The 16,662-nt window shown below is 36.0% G+C and overlaps 1 protein-coding gene across 1 annotated transcript; it reads left to right on the forward strand.

Annotated features, from left to right (window-relative positions):
- Nucleotides 1-815: 815 nt before the first annotated feature.
- Nucleotides 816-10,735, forward strand: LOC132603674 (dihydroxy-acid dehydratase, chloroplastic-like). The gene is made up of 14 exons (XM_060316815.1): nucleotides 816-1,572; nucleotides 3,179-3,250; nucleotides 6,313-6,360; nucleotides 6,502-6,656; nucleotides 6,742-6,936; nucleotides 7,009-7,120; nucleotides 7,224-7,293; nucleotides 7,380-7,438; nucleotides 7,556-7,679; nucleotides 7,776-7,846; nucleotides 8,810-8,911; nucleotides 9,088-9,168; nucleotides 10,096-10,254; nucleotides 10,331-10,735. Exons 1-14 carry the CDS (start codon nucleotides 874-876, stop codon nucleotides 10,379-10,381), a joined length of 1,998 nt encoding a protein of 665 aa, XP_060172798.1. The 5' UTR covers nucleotides 816-873; the 3' UTR covers nucleotides 10,382-10,735.
- Nucleotides 10,736-16,662: the final 5,927 nt, after the last annotated feature.

Consider the following 16,662-nt stretch of genomic DNA (forward strand, 5'->3'; position numbering starts at 1 on the left):
CTTTCCCTAAATGTAGGCCCCACTCAAGAAAACTCACCATCCGAGCAGCCACCTCATCGGATACTGTGCCACCAGGGACTCAAAATCTTAACAAATACAGTAGCCGTATAACTGAACCCAAGTCCCAAGTTGGGTCCCAAGCAATCCTCTACGGTGTAGGACTATCCGATGACGAAGGGTGGGGTGAGGCAGAGGTGGGGCGGGGGTGAGTGGTAAGGTGGGTGGATGGTGAAGGGTGGGGTATAATAGAGAAATAAAATACGTAACCACGGAAAAACAATCAAATCCGTGATTATAAAAATTAAGACTTTTCATGGTTATATAACCATGAACCACTGGCTTACAACACCATACCATATAATTTTAAGAATAATGAAAACAAATATGATTTCATAGAAAACTATACATTAATGAACCACGAGAAACCACCATCCAAATAGAGGGTTAGTAGAAGGTATTGAAAAAAAAATAATGCATAAATCTTTGATATTACTAATCACTTATTTAATACTTCTTCCGTCTCAAAAAGATTATCTTTTTTTAATTTAGCATAAAATTTAAAAAATAAAGGAAGACTTTTAAAATGTATGATTCAAAATAAATCTTAGATATTTGTGTGACTGTAAATCATCTCATAAAGTTAAATTATTTTTAAATATAATTTTTTTTTTTTTTTAAGACAGAATAAAAAAAAAAAAAGAACAATCTTTTTAGATAGAGGGAGTACACTTTTTCAACCATTGTATAACTAATAGACCCTTTCAACCAATGTATAACTAATAGACCCCAATTTGATATTTGTCCTGTGTAGTTATAAATAATCACACGACCTTACTGAGTACTATTGCCGCCGAACGACCCTTACCTACTCATATGACCTTATCTCACTCAAGAGTCCAAAAGACTAACAATCTCTATTTTTGTCAACAACCCACCAGATCACGTGTCCCATTCAGTTACTATTTTCAGTGTCTAAGCCACCGTTCCTCTAATCCCCCACAAAAACCCTGCCAACAGCTTCTCAGCCGTCACCAACAGCGGCTCTCCACCACCATGCAAGCCCATTTACTCTCCCCTCCTATATACCCCACCACCACCCCAACTTTCAACACCCTTTTCCCAAAATGTAGGCCCCACTCAAGAAAACTTACCATCCGAGCCGCCACCTCATCAGAAACTGTGCCACCCGAGACCCAAAAACTCAACAAATACAGTAGCCGTATAACTGAACCCAAGTCCCAAGGTGGGTCCCAAGCAATCCTCTACGGCGTCGGATTATCCGATGACGATATGAACAAACCCCAGATAGGAATATCATCTGTTTGGTACGAAGGAAACACTTGTAATATGCATTTGTTAGAACTTGCTGAAGCTGTGAAGGAAGGGGTTCAAGAAGCTGGTATGGTTGGGTTCAGGTTTAATACTATTGGTGTTAGTGATGCTATTTCTATGGGGACTAGAGGCATGTGTTTTAGTCTGCAGTCAAGAGATTTGATTGCTGATAGTATTGAAACTGTCATGTCTGCTCAGTGGTATGATGGCAATATTGCAATACCTGGATGTGATAAAAATGTGAGCATCTTTTATTCTTTTTTCTAAAATTTAAAAACATGCAGTGACAGAGTAAGGGATCTTGCATTGTTAGTTACCACATTTGCAGGTTATCAATTAATGCTTATTATAAACAGTACATTTAAGTGGTACCCTTTGAATAGACACAAAGTTTAAGAAACAAAAGAAAGGCTATTGAAATTAGATATTTGTGATTATAAATCATTTCATTAAGGCTAAAAGAGGAATTTTTAAGCTAAGTTGTTTTCAATTATAAAAATGTGACATTCTTTTGGGATAGACAAATATGGGGAAGTGTGTTGACGGAGGGAGTACATGCGATTGTCTTTTAAACTACCTGATTTGTATGAATTATTTTTGATTTGATACGTTGTCAGCGCATAAATGTAACTCCTTTCTGAATTGATTCCTTCTAGGTAGTGCTTTTTTGCTATATCCTTGTTGCAAGATTTTGTGAAAGGTTTCCTTTTTCTTTTTTGATCTTTTTTTTAAAATTTGATTTTCTTGATATTTTGGGGAAATTGTGTTTTTTTTTTTTTTTTTTTTTTTTAATTGTGAGTTTGAGAGTATGCAATTACGAAGTATGAAAGTTGATGACGGGCAACTTATTATGTTTATTACTTGAATAAAGATGCAAACTTTGCTATTATTGTGGAGAAAAAAATGTAAGTTTTGCAATTTAAAAAATGTATTTAATGCATTTGCTGTTTTACTTTCAACAAATTACTGCCTATCCTTGTACAGACTCACACTCTCCTTTTGTTTTTTTGATTGGTGGTTGGTCAGAGTCACACTCTCCTGTCTATGTTAAATTTCTTGGAGTAGATAAGATTCTTGGTTGATGGAATGAATATTGATTCTTGGAAGTACAACACTTCCAATTAGTCTGTAACAGTATAGCAATTTTAAGATTTTTTTATAAAAGTTTGAGGATTGATTTGATTTGAGAGAGCAAAAAACATGAATTCCAGCATATTAGGTGTATTTCCTGTGAAGATTTATTCAGTTATGCAGTTACTTCAGAACACGAAATATTTTTATCTGACATGTTTCATGCTTTCTCAAAAAAGTTGTTATAACCCGTGGCGAGTCAGGATTTTCACTTATAAGTAAAACACATGAAGAAGCCGAGATGATTCAACATCTACTATTTACTATATATACATAAAAGAATTTTTTTGATCTTGTGTATATAGTGTAATTTTCCGGTGACCTTATACCCCCTAGCTCCACCCATGGTTATAACACACTCGATTGAAATTGTAATACATTAGAAAATTTCACATAGCAATTTCAGATTAAGTACATATAACTTTCTGGAATGCTTACAATTTCCTGCAACTTGCTTCTTTCATGCTTTTTTGGTGTTCCCTTTCACTAAACTTATGCCTATCTATATACCCATGCTATAGTAATGTAGTTCTATTTTTGGCGGTTTGGTGAGGTGGGTACTGGTTAGTCTTGATGGAGTGAAAGAATGAGACTCTTCTTGGTAAGAGGACCCAAACCATTGAGCTAACCCCCTAATTATTTTCTACTTGTCTACTGCAGCTGCATTTCATGCTATATCTCTTCAAAATGATAACTTCTTGTTGTAATACGACAGATGCCAGGCACAATTATGGCGATGGGAAGACTAAATAGGCCAAGTATCATGATATATGGTGGAACCATTAAGGTCAGATGGGAACACTCGCCTTTTTATTCTTTCTTGTGCATCTAAAGCCTCTTTTCATGTAAAGTAAACGTTATATTCTAAATTGATGCTGCTTGGAACTATTCCACCAGTGGCGGAACTAGGATTTTTACTAAGGGGTGTCAAAATATAAAAAAGTAAATATACTGTTCAAACAAAATAATATAAAAAAGTAAATATACGAAGGGGGTTTCAACACAGTATATTTACATAAAAAGTTCTTTTTACGTATTTACACTGTGTAATTTTTCGGCGAAGGGGTGTCGGCTGGATGCATGTGGAAGTTGAATAACTGTGGAGAATAAACAAAAAGAGAGATAGCTAGGATAGTATATTTCATGTACTCAGGATTGCCGCAGTTAATAAGAGAAGTAGGGGAGAAGGACATTGGGTCCATCAAAAGAGAAGCAGAGAAGAGAGTTAGTTCAATACATTTGGAGTTTGTTTTCAACTTACTTGGTAGGAGACGAGGAATATTTAACTTTCAGGCAGGAATATGGAAAAAGAATTTGGAAACGGAAGCAGTGTCGTATTTGAAATCTGTTTGATGTTCTGGGAAAATGAGAGTAGAGGGAAGTGCTTGATATGAAAATCAGTCTTTACAAGACCTCTACAGAATCTGTGGTACCCACATGGTGGTGTATGTGGCTCGTTTGCACCTACTTTTACATGGTTTTGCACAGTGTATGCAGCAGATCTTGTTTGTCTTATTTGAGGGATTTTTCGGCTTTCCTGCTAAACTTCATGATATGGTATTAAGACTGGTCAAATTCTTTGGAAATCTTTTATGTTGATTGTAGAAGTTCGTATGGTGTATTCAGTATGGCTTGAGTGAAGGAGTTCTATAGCTAGTGAAAAAGATATTTCTTCATGATGATTGTGGTCTGCTGTCTGGTGCAATGCATAAGACCATGTATCTTTTTCAATCAAATCATGACAAAGCTTCTTCTCTATCTTGAAATTTCTTGTGTAAAAAATTTTTTCTTAAACCCACAAGTATTTTTACAAATTATTACTCAAAGATGTTTTAATAAGAGTATTATTAGTTGCTAAATATTCGGTGAACTTTAACAAACAAAGCACGGAAAAAAAAGTATATGTCGACCTGCTAAAACCTCTTGGTCGTTATTTTTCATTGCAATAAGGAGAAATTATTTTGCTGCATCAAAAATGCAAATGAAAATGGAAGAGAACTTGTTATGGATGGCCTAGAGACGGAGCAATCCAAATGGCATAGGACATGTCAAGCTGGAGTAGCCACAAATCTATATATTCTAAGCTGTCTTGCCAGGGAAAGAAGGCAGGGGCGGAGCTAGGGTAGCTTCGCCGGAAAATTACATTGTATATATAAGTGGATTTTGATTTTTTTGTATATATGTACCATATTGAACCCCCTTGACACAACTGAGAGACTTAGCTCATTGGTCAAGAGGGTTCAAGTTCGCGTCATGGTCTTGGGTTCGATTCCCGGTCACTGCCAATTTTTCACTTCTTTTAGCTTTGGCCCCATTGCTATCCTGCACAAGGATAAAAGGTACATTAAATGGTCCCATTTCCAGATATCTTCCAGCATTTAAAAGTAAGGCCCATGTATAATTTTTCATCTTCCATGAATTAGAGCAAGGCCCATGTATAATTTTTCATCTTCCCGTTCTTTCCAATCACTGTAGCATTTAATTTTCTATCTGTTTCTTGCATTTTGTTAATGTACAACTTTAAATGTTTCTTGCTATTTGCTTAGATTAATTTGTTCTTTGATTTTTTGGTTTGTCATGCTATATATTTTTCATATATCCTATAACGTTGTAGCGTAGGAACTGTGATACAAATACAGAAGTATAAAAAGAATATTCAAATTGTTAGTAAGAAAGTATTTATATTAATATCATTATTTTGAATTTTTTCAATAGCAGCTGATTTTATAACAGATGTAGCATTTTTAAACAAAGTAATAAATACTACTACTTTTATTCGTATATCCTCTACCTTTTCCCCAATATTAGGGATTACATTTAGATTCTTATTATTTCGTTTCAATTTCTCTCTCATTCATAAATCATATCAGTTTCTTTTCCATTCAAGAACCTTGGTGATTTTCAACGATATTATATGATTGAAGGGGCACTAATTCAAAAGAAAAAAAGTAAAAAACTTTAAATAATGTACTCCCTCTGTCCCAATTTATGCGATACACTTGCCTTTTTAGTCCATCCCAAAAAGAATGTTACATTTTCTCATTTGGCAACAATTTAACTTTAAACTTTACCTTTTATGCTTAACGAGATGATCTATAACCACATAAATATCTTTGACTTATTTCAGGCCACAAGATTCTAAAGTCTTCCTTTTTTTTCTTAAATTCCGTGCCCAGTCAAACTATATCACATAAATTGGGATGAAGGGAGTAGAAAATTGCAAAGTGAAAGGAAAAAGAAAGCGCGAAAAGTTTTAAGAAGACTCGAAGAAGCAGGGCAAAAGTAGGCAGAAATGTTAAAGGGGACATCATGAAAAGGCGAGTTAAAATTAGCAGGTTTAGGTTAGTCTTGCCCTTGCCGCCCCGACCTGCCCTGTTTATCATTCATTAATTTTCGCGTGTTTACCTATTCATATTTCGACGCCTTTGATAAAAATCCTACCTCCGCCACTGAAAGAAGGTGGGGAACTTTTAGAGGTTGAGAATTGGAATGAGAGAGAATGAATGGGAGATATCATCTTTTAGGGTTAACTGCTGGAAGGAGAGAAAGAATGGGAAAAATTAGAGAATACGTAAGCTGCTTGTAAGCTTCTAAATGTCCGCTGTATGCTGCCGCCGCCAATGTTCTCCAAGATCCAACTGATAACAACTAGAAAATGCCAATACATCAATTACCTCAATGCTTAATCACAACGGTGACCAACTTTCTAGAAATAATGCTAAATAAAAGACAATATAAAAGGTTAACAACTCTACACTCTTACTAACATGATGACAGGTAAAATGATATCATATTGTTCTGGTTGCTTCTGAATTATTGTTGATCCTTTACCTTTTCTCTGATGTACAGCCTGGTCATTTTCAAGGGCACACATTCGATATAGTATCTGCTTTCCAGGTATGTGTAAATTGTTAGTTTGCTGTTCTAATGTCTTCACTTAAAAAAGCAGCTTTTGAGCCTAAGATTTTTCAATCACCAATCTTCAATTCTGTAAGAACTTTGGTGATAGCATTTTTTCTGCTTTGGTTTTACTTACAGGTGTATGGAGAGTATGTTAGTGGTGCTGTTAGTGATGAACAGAGGATGAATGTAGTTCGTAATTCATGTCCTGGTGCGGGGGCTTGTGGTGGAATGTATACAGCAAACACCATGGCATCTGCTATTGAGGCATTGGGCATGTCACTCCCTTATAGGTAGAAAAATGTGATGTAGCACTACTTTGTTTAACAAGAATCATTGCTAATATGTGCTTCCTTCACCTCCTTTTCAATACCAAAGCTCTTCCACACCAGCTGAAGACCCACTGAAGTTGGATGAATGCCGCCTAGCGGGAAAATATCTTCTGGAATTGTTAAAGATGGACTTGAAACCTCGAGATATCATCACAAAAAAGTCACTCCGAAATGCAATGGTAATCGTCATGGCACTTGGTGGATCTACCAATGCTGTATTACATTTAATTGCTATTGCAAGGTGAGCAAATTTCTGCATAGTTCCCTTTTACGTTTGGGATGAATATGTGAGTCATGACTAGTATCTCCACAGGTCTGTTGGTTTGGAATTAACTCTAGATGACTTCCAAAAGGTTAGCGATGAGATTCCTTTCCTTGCAGATCTGAAGCCTAGTGGAAAATATGTTATGGAGGATGTGCACAAGGTTTGTTCAACACTATGTTTGCCAATTCATTTTTAGTTTTGGTTATATGGGCATTCAGTGCTGTTGATTTTGTTCTGATGAATTGATGAGCTTAATTATTTAGATTGGAGGTACACCCGCAGTCATCCGCCACCTGTTAGAGCTTGGGTATATGGATGGGGACTGTATGACTGGTATTTGCTTTGATGCTTAAGAGATATTTTGTTCTACTGGCATCTAATAATTGGTGGCACTCATTTCACTTGCTTTCGATTTGCAGTCACTGGGAAGACTCTGGCTGAAAATGCAAAGCTATTTCCTTCTTTAGCTGAAGGTCAGGTAGGTCTTTTTACCAATGGCTGCTTCCCATGTGTTGCAGTAATTTTTGTCATAGGTCTCTTACTCCTGAGTGAATTAGAAATACAGATACTCAGTTTTGTCCATCTTTCCTTCTAGCAAATTATAAGACCACTCTCAAACCCCATCAAAGAAACAGGCCACATCCAGGTATTGTATGGGAATCTTGCTCCAGAGGGCAGCGTGGCAAAGATCACTGGAAAAGAAGGGCTATACTTTTCTGGTACATTCTCTTTATTTAGAACTTAATATTTGGTGTCTTTGGCACTGTTTGTTTGCCTCTTGGAAATATAAACAATCAGGGGAACTTGTTCATCAGGCCCCAGCCTAGTGTTTGAAGGAGAGGAAGCTATGCTTGCAGCTATCTCAGAAGATCCTTCGAGTTTTAAGGCAAGCCAGTTAATCCCTTTCTCCGTCTTTTTTCATTTACTTCTATCCTGATTAAACTAGGGAATGGAGTGAGGAGGAAACTATATGAGTGCAAAATATCAATTTTTGAGTAGCATTCATAGCTCAAACAACACTGGTGCGCTGTGTAATAGTAAATATTGGAATCTCTTGAAGTCCAACTAGACAAAAGGGTTACAAACATTTACTGCAATTGAATACTATCTTGGATGAATCAATTTCAAGATTTTTCCTTTTAGAGGCATTTTTAATGATTAAAACAATATGAAAATATCAATACTCGAAAGCCTTTTGCCTAAGCACTCGCCTGTTAGCCTATTACTACTATGGAAATAAGCAGTGGTCTCTTTTTTTTTTCCCCCTATTCTTTCATGTATTTCTTGAGGCACTGGTCTTGTGTTCTTTATGGGTTTACACTCTCTTCCCGGGCACAGTGTTTATGCATGACAATAACTTTCACAACAGAAACATCTAAAACATAAGTAGGTGTTTGATAAGTAGGTCGCAAAGAAGAAAAGATGGAATCTTGGCTTCTTTTATTTGTCTTGTTGCATGCCCTATTGTCTCTGCTGTAATTATATTTCTTTTTTCTTTTTGGGATGAGTTGCTGTAATTAAACACATCTTGTCGGAACTTCAGATAGGTAAAGTGGATACTTTGTGGAAGTATCATGCCACTTAGAGTTACTTCTGCTAATTTCTTCTGTTTCAGCTTGCATTTGGTCTTGTAGACTTCGATTGGATTTGCTAGCAGCAAAGTACCTTTTAAGCATGGTTTTGCTCTGGGTTCTCTTCTAGAATGCTGAAATTGTCAGTTATTAGTGATATAGTTCTTGCCTTGTTTCTTGAATAGTAACTGGCTGCAATAGTTTGAGCTAATTTTTGAGCCAGTTCCAATGTGTTGGATATCTGGTATCTAGACTCTTATGTGTGTACAATATTTCAGGGAAAAGTTGTAGTCATTCGAGGAGAGGGACCTAAAGGAGGTCCAGGTATGCCCGAAATGCTGACACCCACAAGTGCAATTATGGGTGCAGGTCTTGGGAAGGTCGGGATCTTTTTCTTCCTTGTCTATTCTATTGTTGTTAAAGTCAATATTGATAATTGACCTGTATTTGTTATGGTCTCTCTATTATTATGTCATTTTGACTTTATTACATGGCCTTAACTCGTACTATTTGGTGCTCTGCCTTGCTGAATGTTTACTTGGTTTCTGAACAACAGGAAGTTGCATTACTTACTGATGGAAGATTTTCTGGAGGTTCTCATGGATATGTTGTTGGGCATATATGTCCTGAAGCACAGGTGCATTCATTTTTGTTTCTAAACTTTTTGCTTCTTTTACATCATGAAGAATTTGTTCCTTTCCGCCAACCATATTCCTTTCACTATGTTGTCTGGTTGACCATTACAGCTTGTATTTTGCAGCTTTCAGGAACTTCTGAGCCGCCTTAATATCCTAGTAATCTATATAATGGGTTAAAAAAGGATTCCACCCTTGATTAGGCGCACTTTACACGTTAGAACCCTGCTGCAGACAAAAACTTTGCAGTTTCGGGGGTGGGGTTTGGGGGGCAATTATCCACTGAGATTCGACTGTTTCGCCACTGTCCCTCGGGGATTTCTTGTTTTAAAACAAAAAATAAAAGAAGATGCCACCCGCTATGAGCACCTCCCCTAATGCATTCAAAGTTCAACTGCAATATAACCTGCCTAACACAGTTAAGAGTTTTACTTGTACAAGTGCCAGTGAAAGGTTTGATGGCACTTTAGCCAGGAAATGTTTGCGTTGTAATTGAACTATTAGATCCTAAAGTACCTTTCAGCTGTTAAATTTGTGCAACCAACAGTTCTGGGCTTTGAGAGAGCAATCACTAGCTTTTAGTTGCTAAAGTTTCTTCACTAATGTTCCCATCTTGAGTTTCGAAATGCAATGTGTTTTAAGAGGAGAATCACCGGTTTTAGTAGCCAGATTTTTCCTCATTTGTTTTCTAGTGTTATTTTCCCCTCCACCTAGTTTGAGTGTGCTCATGAAGACATGACTTGTCTAATTTATTAAGTGTTAAATATTGTATTTTGTTATAACAAAAACATGTCGTAGAAGCAGCTATGGATGTACTCGTAGCTGTGGTGATAACAGTCTTAGAACATAAACATTCATAATAACGTATAGGAATCTGTACGATCTTGTTTTATTGTCATTGAGAATCACATAATTCAAACCCTCACCAGGAAGGAGGTCCAATTGGTCTTGTTCAAAATGGAGACGTAATAACAATTGACATTCAGAAAAAGAAAATGGACGTTCAGTTATCAGATGAGGTGTTGGAGCAACGTAGAAAGAATTGGACGCCCCCTGCATATAAGGCTGACCGAGGGGTTCTCTACAAGGTACAGGAATACTTGACAGTGGAGAGATATTGAACGCAAACATTGTAATGTTTGACAAATTTTCTTTTTCTTGCAGTACATAAAAAATGTGCAATCCGCTTCCAAGGGTTGTGTTACTGATGAATAGATAAGTACATTTACGAAAGGATAGAGCGAATCTGGGAAAGCCTGATTTTGTAGATTTTGCATGCAGCTGCAATTGGGGCATCTGTGCGGCTCTTAGCCTATTTATTAGAGTATCCCATTTATGTTTTCAGGTGTAACTTATATAAATTGGTTCTGGTTCTTCTGAAAGTAGAGAGCTGTGTTTGTTTTTTTGCCATTTTTCTTACTTTATATCTCTGGAACTCTCTACTTCTTCATTGGTAATGATTAAAATTGTATAATGCTTGGTGAAATAATATTTGATAAAGAACAATCAGTTTTATTTTTGAAATTCCCAAAAGTTTGTGGGAGTAATAATCTCCGAGTTTGGTCATTATCTAGGAGGTTTTCCAGACTTACTGTTAAGTTTATTCATCTAGTTTTTTAAGTTTATTTATTGATCAAGTTTTACGACAGAGATCAGGTCGAAGCTGCGAAAAGGTGTTATGATTATATATTATAAAGGGATAGATGTCATTCTAAAATTATCAACCGCTAATGTGGCTGCTATATTTAGCTATATCAATTTGTTTTTCTTTATACTTGGTTATTATGGAGCATCTCTGACAAATATCCCCAGTTCCCACTCCGTTTAAATTTTTGAAACTTTGAGAAAGTATGTTTTTGATAAAATACTTCGCATCATACCAAACAACTTAAAGAGAACTTAGAATGATGGAATTTTTCGTTGTTGATTGAAGAGTACTGGAAAATCAAATAGGAATGAACGGTAAGCGAAGTAGAGAAGAGTTTTGTAAACTTTCCACGTAAAATGAAGTTGACACCACAGTGCACATTGTGTTTTGTACACAGAGTCGTAAATGTTTTCCATCAAAAGGAGGAAAATAATTTATCTTATTTATTGATGTAAATTATTTTCCTTACAACTACTCAAGTTGTGCTGTTAATGAAACTTCTTTCACACTTCTTAGTCCAGACACCGCCAAGTCTCTATAGATTGCTTGAACAACTAACAATTATCATAATTGCTAAATTGCTCGAACAACTAACAATTATCACCACACGAGATATCACGCCAGTAAAAGACAGGAAGAACTGAATCGTTCTAGATTGAGATGGAACAGAAACAATGGTATAAAGGGCATCATCCTTTTGGAAAGCAGAACATCAAGAACCATGAATCAATTGCCATAATAATACAAGGTTACCAGCCGAGCATTGCAGATTAGTCCAATTTTACAATGAAATTTTCCAAAGAAATGTTTCAAATCTGTGACATAATTTAGTGCTGATGCTCCTTCCTGTAACATTACTGATAAGACTACAAATGCATAGACCTTCCTGTCGGGTGTCTTAGATAATACTAGAAGATTTTGGTTTTCAATTTTTCGCGTACTGCAAAGCGAATAACACGAGTCTCCTCTTTCACGATCATCATTCTAGTGTTATTGTGACAGGTAAAAACACATGAGGAAATTGGTGAGGCATTGCAGAAAAAAAGAACATCTGTTTTCTCCTTCTCTCCACCTCCCCTTGAAAATACTTTTTTTTTTTTATTTTTTTTGGGTATGTGTGTGGTGGGGGTTGGGGGGTTTTTTTTGGGGGGGAGGGGGGGGGGGGGGGGGTTTGTTTGAAGCGTTAGTTGAGATTTGCATAGGTGAGGTGAAGGGAAATTTTATGACCCAGATAACGTGATTGATCTGATATAATTGAGTCTTGAGATGATAAGATATAGTAATGACCTAAATGCGAAGTCATGTATACTTGTAATAGGATATCAAATGCAAACAACAGACCTTTTCTATATCGAGAACATTAAACATCAGAGCAGTCTAGACCATACATTGGACACATACAACAATAATGACTATTACAATTTATATGGGGCTGAACGAAAGCTATATATATATAAGGAATGATATTATGTTGAAAACACCAATTACTTGTGGAAAAACAGGCTTATGCAGTGATGGTTCAAGAAGAAGGCCAAAGCATTTTCGAAATAACTGTAAATGTTAAGGAGTCCTTAAATATTGTTATCAGGAAGGGGCCAAGAAATTCAAAGGTAAACAATATATGAACTTTGTAGTTATCAATTAAGGACATATGAAGGAGAATTTCTATAAAATCATTGAATATTCTCCGAATTGCAAGAGCAAAAAAAAAAAAAAAAAAAAAAGTTAGCCTAGTGGAATGAGACCATATATAAACAATTTCACTGCATAAAAGTAGTAATACATAAAAAGGACAAACACAAAGGCATTTTCTTCCAAAGGAGCAATACAAGAAACTATTAAGAGCCTGTCTGGATGGGCTTAAAAAAAGCAGCTTATAGTCCAACATTTTTTTTTTTTTGGCTTATAAGCTGCTTTTTTTAAGCTAAGCCCAACGGGCCAACTTATTTTTTTGGACTTATTTTAAGCATAAAATGGCTTATAAGCTGGGCGGCCAAACACTCAAAAAAACTGAAAACAGCTTATAAGTTGTTTTCAGCAACTTATAAGCTGAGTCAAACGGGCTCTAAGTCTGTTGGATAAGTCCTCAACAAGTGATTCTTGATTAAATGTGGCAGATATGTTTTTTTCTATTATCTTATCCAGTTATTTGAGATGATTCAAGAACTTCTTACAACGCCATGTAAGGAAATGTTAAATGAGATAAGATGCATAAAAGGTCAACAGGAAAGGAAATACAATTACCTATGTGAAATATATCACAAATAGCTCATACAGGAAATGCAGTAATGTTAAAAAAATATTCATCAAAGATGTTCACATTTTTCAGATTTTAATTTGACTTGCTCTCCGTCTCAAAGTTGACTAAGGACCTTTCCTACTCTATCAAATTCCATCGACTTTGTATATTTTAGGAGCTCTGAAATGATAACTTGGTGAACAGAGCAATGGACTCTACATATTACAGAAGAAAATAGCAATTGCAACCGGAACACTCATGAAAGAAGATAATTCAATGTTGTGACGTATGAGATTAGGGAATGATTCAATAGGAGCAATGCAATATATATAACTATCGAAGAATAAGATGAATAATACAATATAGGTACACTGTGAGAATGTGTCCAAGGGTAACCCGATGTAGATTGAAATTTCTTGTCAGTAGCGGTAAATTAGAAAGTATGTTCAGCTTGTACATCTAGATGTATGGGGACCACACGGGTATTACCAACTTATGATGCAAATTAATCTTATGTTATTATATAGTAGATTATTTTAGTAGATAGACTTAAGTTTGTTTGACACATTTAAAGTGTAAAATTATACTTGCATCGAAAGAATTCATTTCAACTGTAAATTACTAGTTAGGTGTTAACATCAAGATATTTAGAGTTGATAATGGTACAGAATTTTCTTTAATTTCAAATGTAATGAGTTATTGTCTTCATTTAGGATCGTACATTATAATAGGTATACGTACACTCCAACAAAATGGTGTTGGAAAGAGAAAACGTAAGCATATATATTACAGAGGTTGCAAAAGCACTAAAATTTCAAAGTTCAGTTCAAATTTGATTTTGGGGAGATTGTCTAGAAAAACAATTTATTTGATAAAAAATTTCTTACACCAATATTAGATAATGGGTATCCACCGCACGAATTGTTGTACAATAAGTCAGTCAAACTAGATCATTTGAGAGTGCTTAAGTTGCTTATGTTTTGTCGGTAATTTTACCAAAGAGAGATAATTTTGCTATAAGATCAAGGAAAGCAATATGATCCATCGAATACGTGGAAATACAAAAGGGTTACAAATTGTATGATTTGGGAAGTAATAACTTCTTTGTAAATAGAGATGTAGATTTTCAGAAGCATATCTTTTCTTTTAATAACAAAAGGGAAAAATATGATGAGAATTCATCTTTATTACTGCAGCAGCCACTCTTTTGGAGTTGAAAATAGGACTGAAGATATTGTGTAGGGAACAATAAAAACAAATCGGACTGAGTTTTCTACACATGATTATTGTGATGGTGCAACAGTGCCTTCAACAAATTAATCTTAAATTGCAGAATTGAGTAATGATCAGCCTTCAGTGGTTTGAAGAACTACCTGGAATTGATCCATTAATATAGATCTAATAGCTCTCTTGCTAGTGGCACAAAGGTTGAACTACTTTTTTTTTTTTTTTAAATAAATTTGTAACTTTTGCCTCTTCATTAAATTTCTTCCTCTTCTTTGAAAAGCTTGAGTTGATTACAGTCTTGACTTGCAAAGTTAGCTCACGGATCATTTTCGTTATGTCTCATTATTATTGTTTGTACTTGTGCTTCAAAAGAACTGATCAATTCTACAGTTTTTGCAATACCTCTAATCCTCATGAAAAGAGATTTCCAATGCAAAATTTTCAGGTAAATTTACAAGGACACTACAATCCTTTCTTCTAATATAGAAGTTTTATCAATATATTTGAGTATTGCTTCATATTCTCAGTCTCTAAGTTCTCCAGCTACCTCTTCAAAATAATATTTTTCTTACATACGGTCTTTTATGCTCTGATACCAAATTATTATATATCTCGAAAGGAGGAAGAAAATTTCCAATCAATCATTTTCTCATTGAAGACGAGTGAAGAAATGATTCTTCTTTACTTTACTTAACTTGCTTACATAAAATTTTATGATAGCTATTCTCTAACATGTACCCAATATAATATATGTATCTTACTTTAATTATATTTTTCTCTTTTCGTAGTGCATGAACTATCTAACAAGTTAATCATGAACTAATTAAATTAGCAGTCGATAATATTGTGTATATACAACTATAAAGTATCTCGTAGCTAAATAGGAAAATTTTTATGGCTAAACATTTTAGTCATATAATTTTTTTCATGGCATGCGTAGCTAAAAGTAGTGTAAGTACAAGTTACTTGCAGATTTAATTTTTCATAGCTAGGGATATTTTTCTTAGCATGCGTAGCTAAAAATAGGTTCACGTCTCCATTAATGGAGTGAATATGCGAGCGGGCTTCTTCTCGAAATTGGGACTTGGCAAGTTGTATGTGTTTGGAGGTGGCTGATTTTGATAATTTGTGGGCAGGTTGTTTTGTGTGGCTCTATAGGCTAGTGCGAGCTTGGTAGTTTGGCTAGGGAGCTTGGTAATTTAGGAAATTTGTTTGTAGAGCTTGGTAGTTTGGTGGCGTTTGGAAATTTGTCTGTGGAGTTTCGTAATTTTGCGATGGTGTTTGGAAATTAGATTGTACGTAAAACACAGGCACGGGGCTGTAGGGTGTGGGTAAGTAAGAACTTGGTGGTGGTGATTGATAAAGAACTTGGTGGTGGTGATTGATAAACATCGATGGGAGATTGTGGCTCCAATCTCTTTTTGGGTTTTGGGCTGGGGGTGTGGGAAACGTTTACCACATCTTCCTATTTCTTCCTAGTAAGTCCCACGGTTCTTTGACCGGTGGTTTTGCTGGCCACGCTTATGATTCTTCTAGATTTGAGACCATCTTCTGTGGTCTCTCCCATCTTGATTAATTCGGAAAACGACCTCCAGGCCATTGATAACATTCGGTCATAGAAGTCAGTCTCTTGTGACCGGATGAAAACGGAGACCAATTCTTCCTCGCTCATTGGTGGTTGCACCTGGATAGCTTCAGCCCTCCATTAGCTCGCATACTCACGGTAGTTCTCAATAGACTTCTACTTAACCTTTTCCAAGTAGTACCGGTCTGAAACTGTTTCAACATTAAATCGAATCTTTCCATAAAGGATTCCACCATGTCTTTCCAGATAGCCCATCGGTGCATATCTTGTGCAGTGAACCATTCAGAGGCTTATCCAGTTAAGCTTCAGCTGAACAAGCTCATGATGAGTGCGAGATTATTCCTTACACAGTTGGTCACAGTAAGCTCGCAAATGGGCCTTGGGGTTGCCCGTTCCATTGAACATATCGAATTCAGGCACTTTGAAACCCTCAGGCAAATCTAAACCCAAATGTATACAGAGATCATCGTAGCTCTAATCCATTGCTTTGTGGGTAGCTTGTGCAAACTGTTCCAGTATTTATGCCATTTTGCACTCTATTTCTTTGTCGCTCCTGTCTTGTTTGCCTATCTAAGCCTTTTCCATTTCCTCCAAATAGTCAAGCTCATGGTGATCTAGGGAGAAAGTGCTTGGCATGACAGGAGTATGGAAGGAGATAATTGGGTGTGCGGGATGGCTTTTAGGTGTTGGATGGTTTTTTAGGTTGTTAGAGAAATACTGCTTGGGCATATAGTGGGGTTAGTGTAAGCGGGTTGAGGTGCTTGATATGACGACATAGAGTGGGTAGTTCCATGGAT

The sequence above is a fragment of the Lycium barbarum genome, chromosome 7, assembly GCF_019175385.1.
Source record: "Lycium barbarum isolate Lr01 chromosome 7, ASM1917538v2, whole genome shotgun sequence".
NCBI lineage: Eukaryota > Viridiplantae > Streptophyta > Magnoliopsida > Solanales > Solanaceae > Lycium > Lycium barbarum.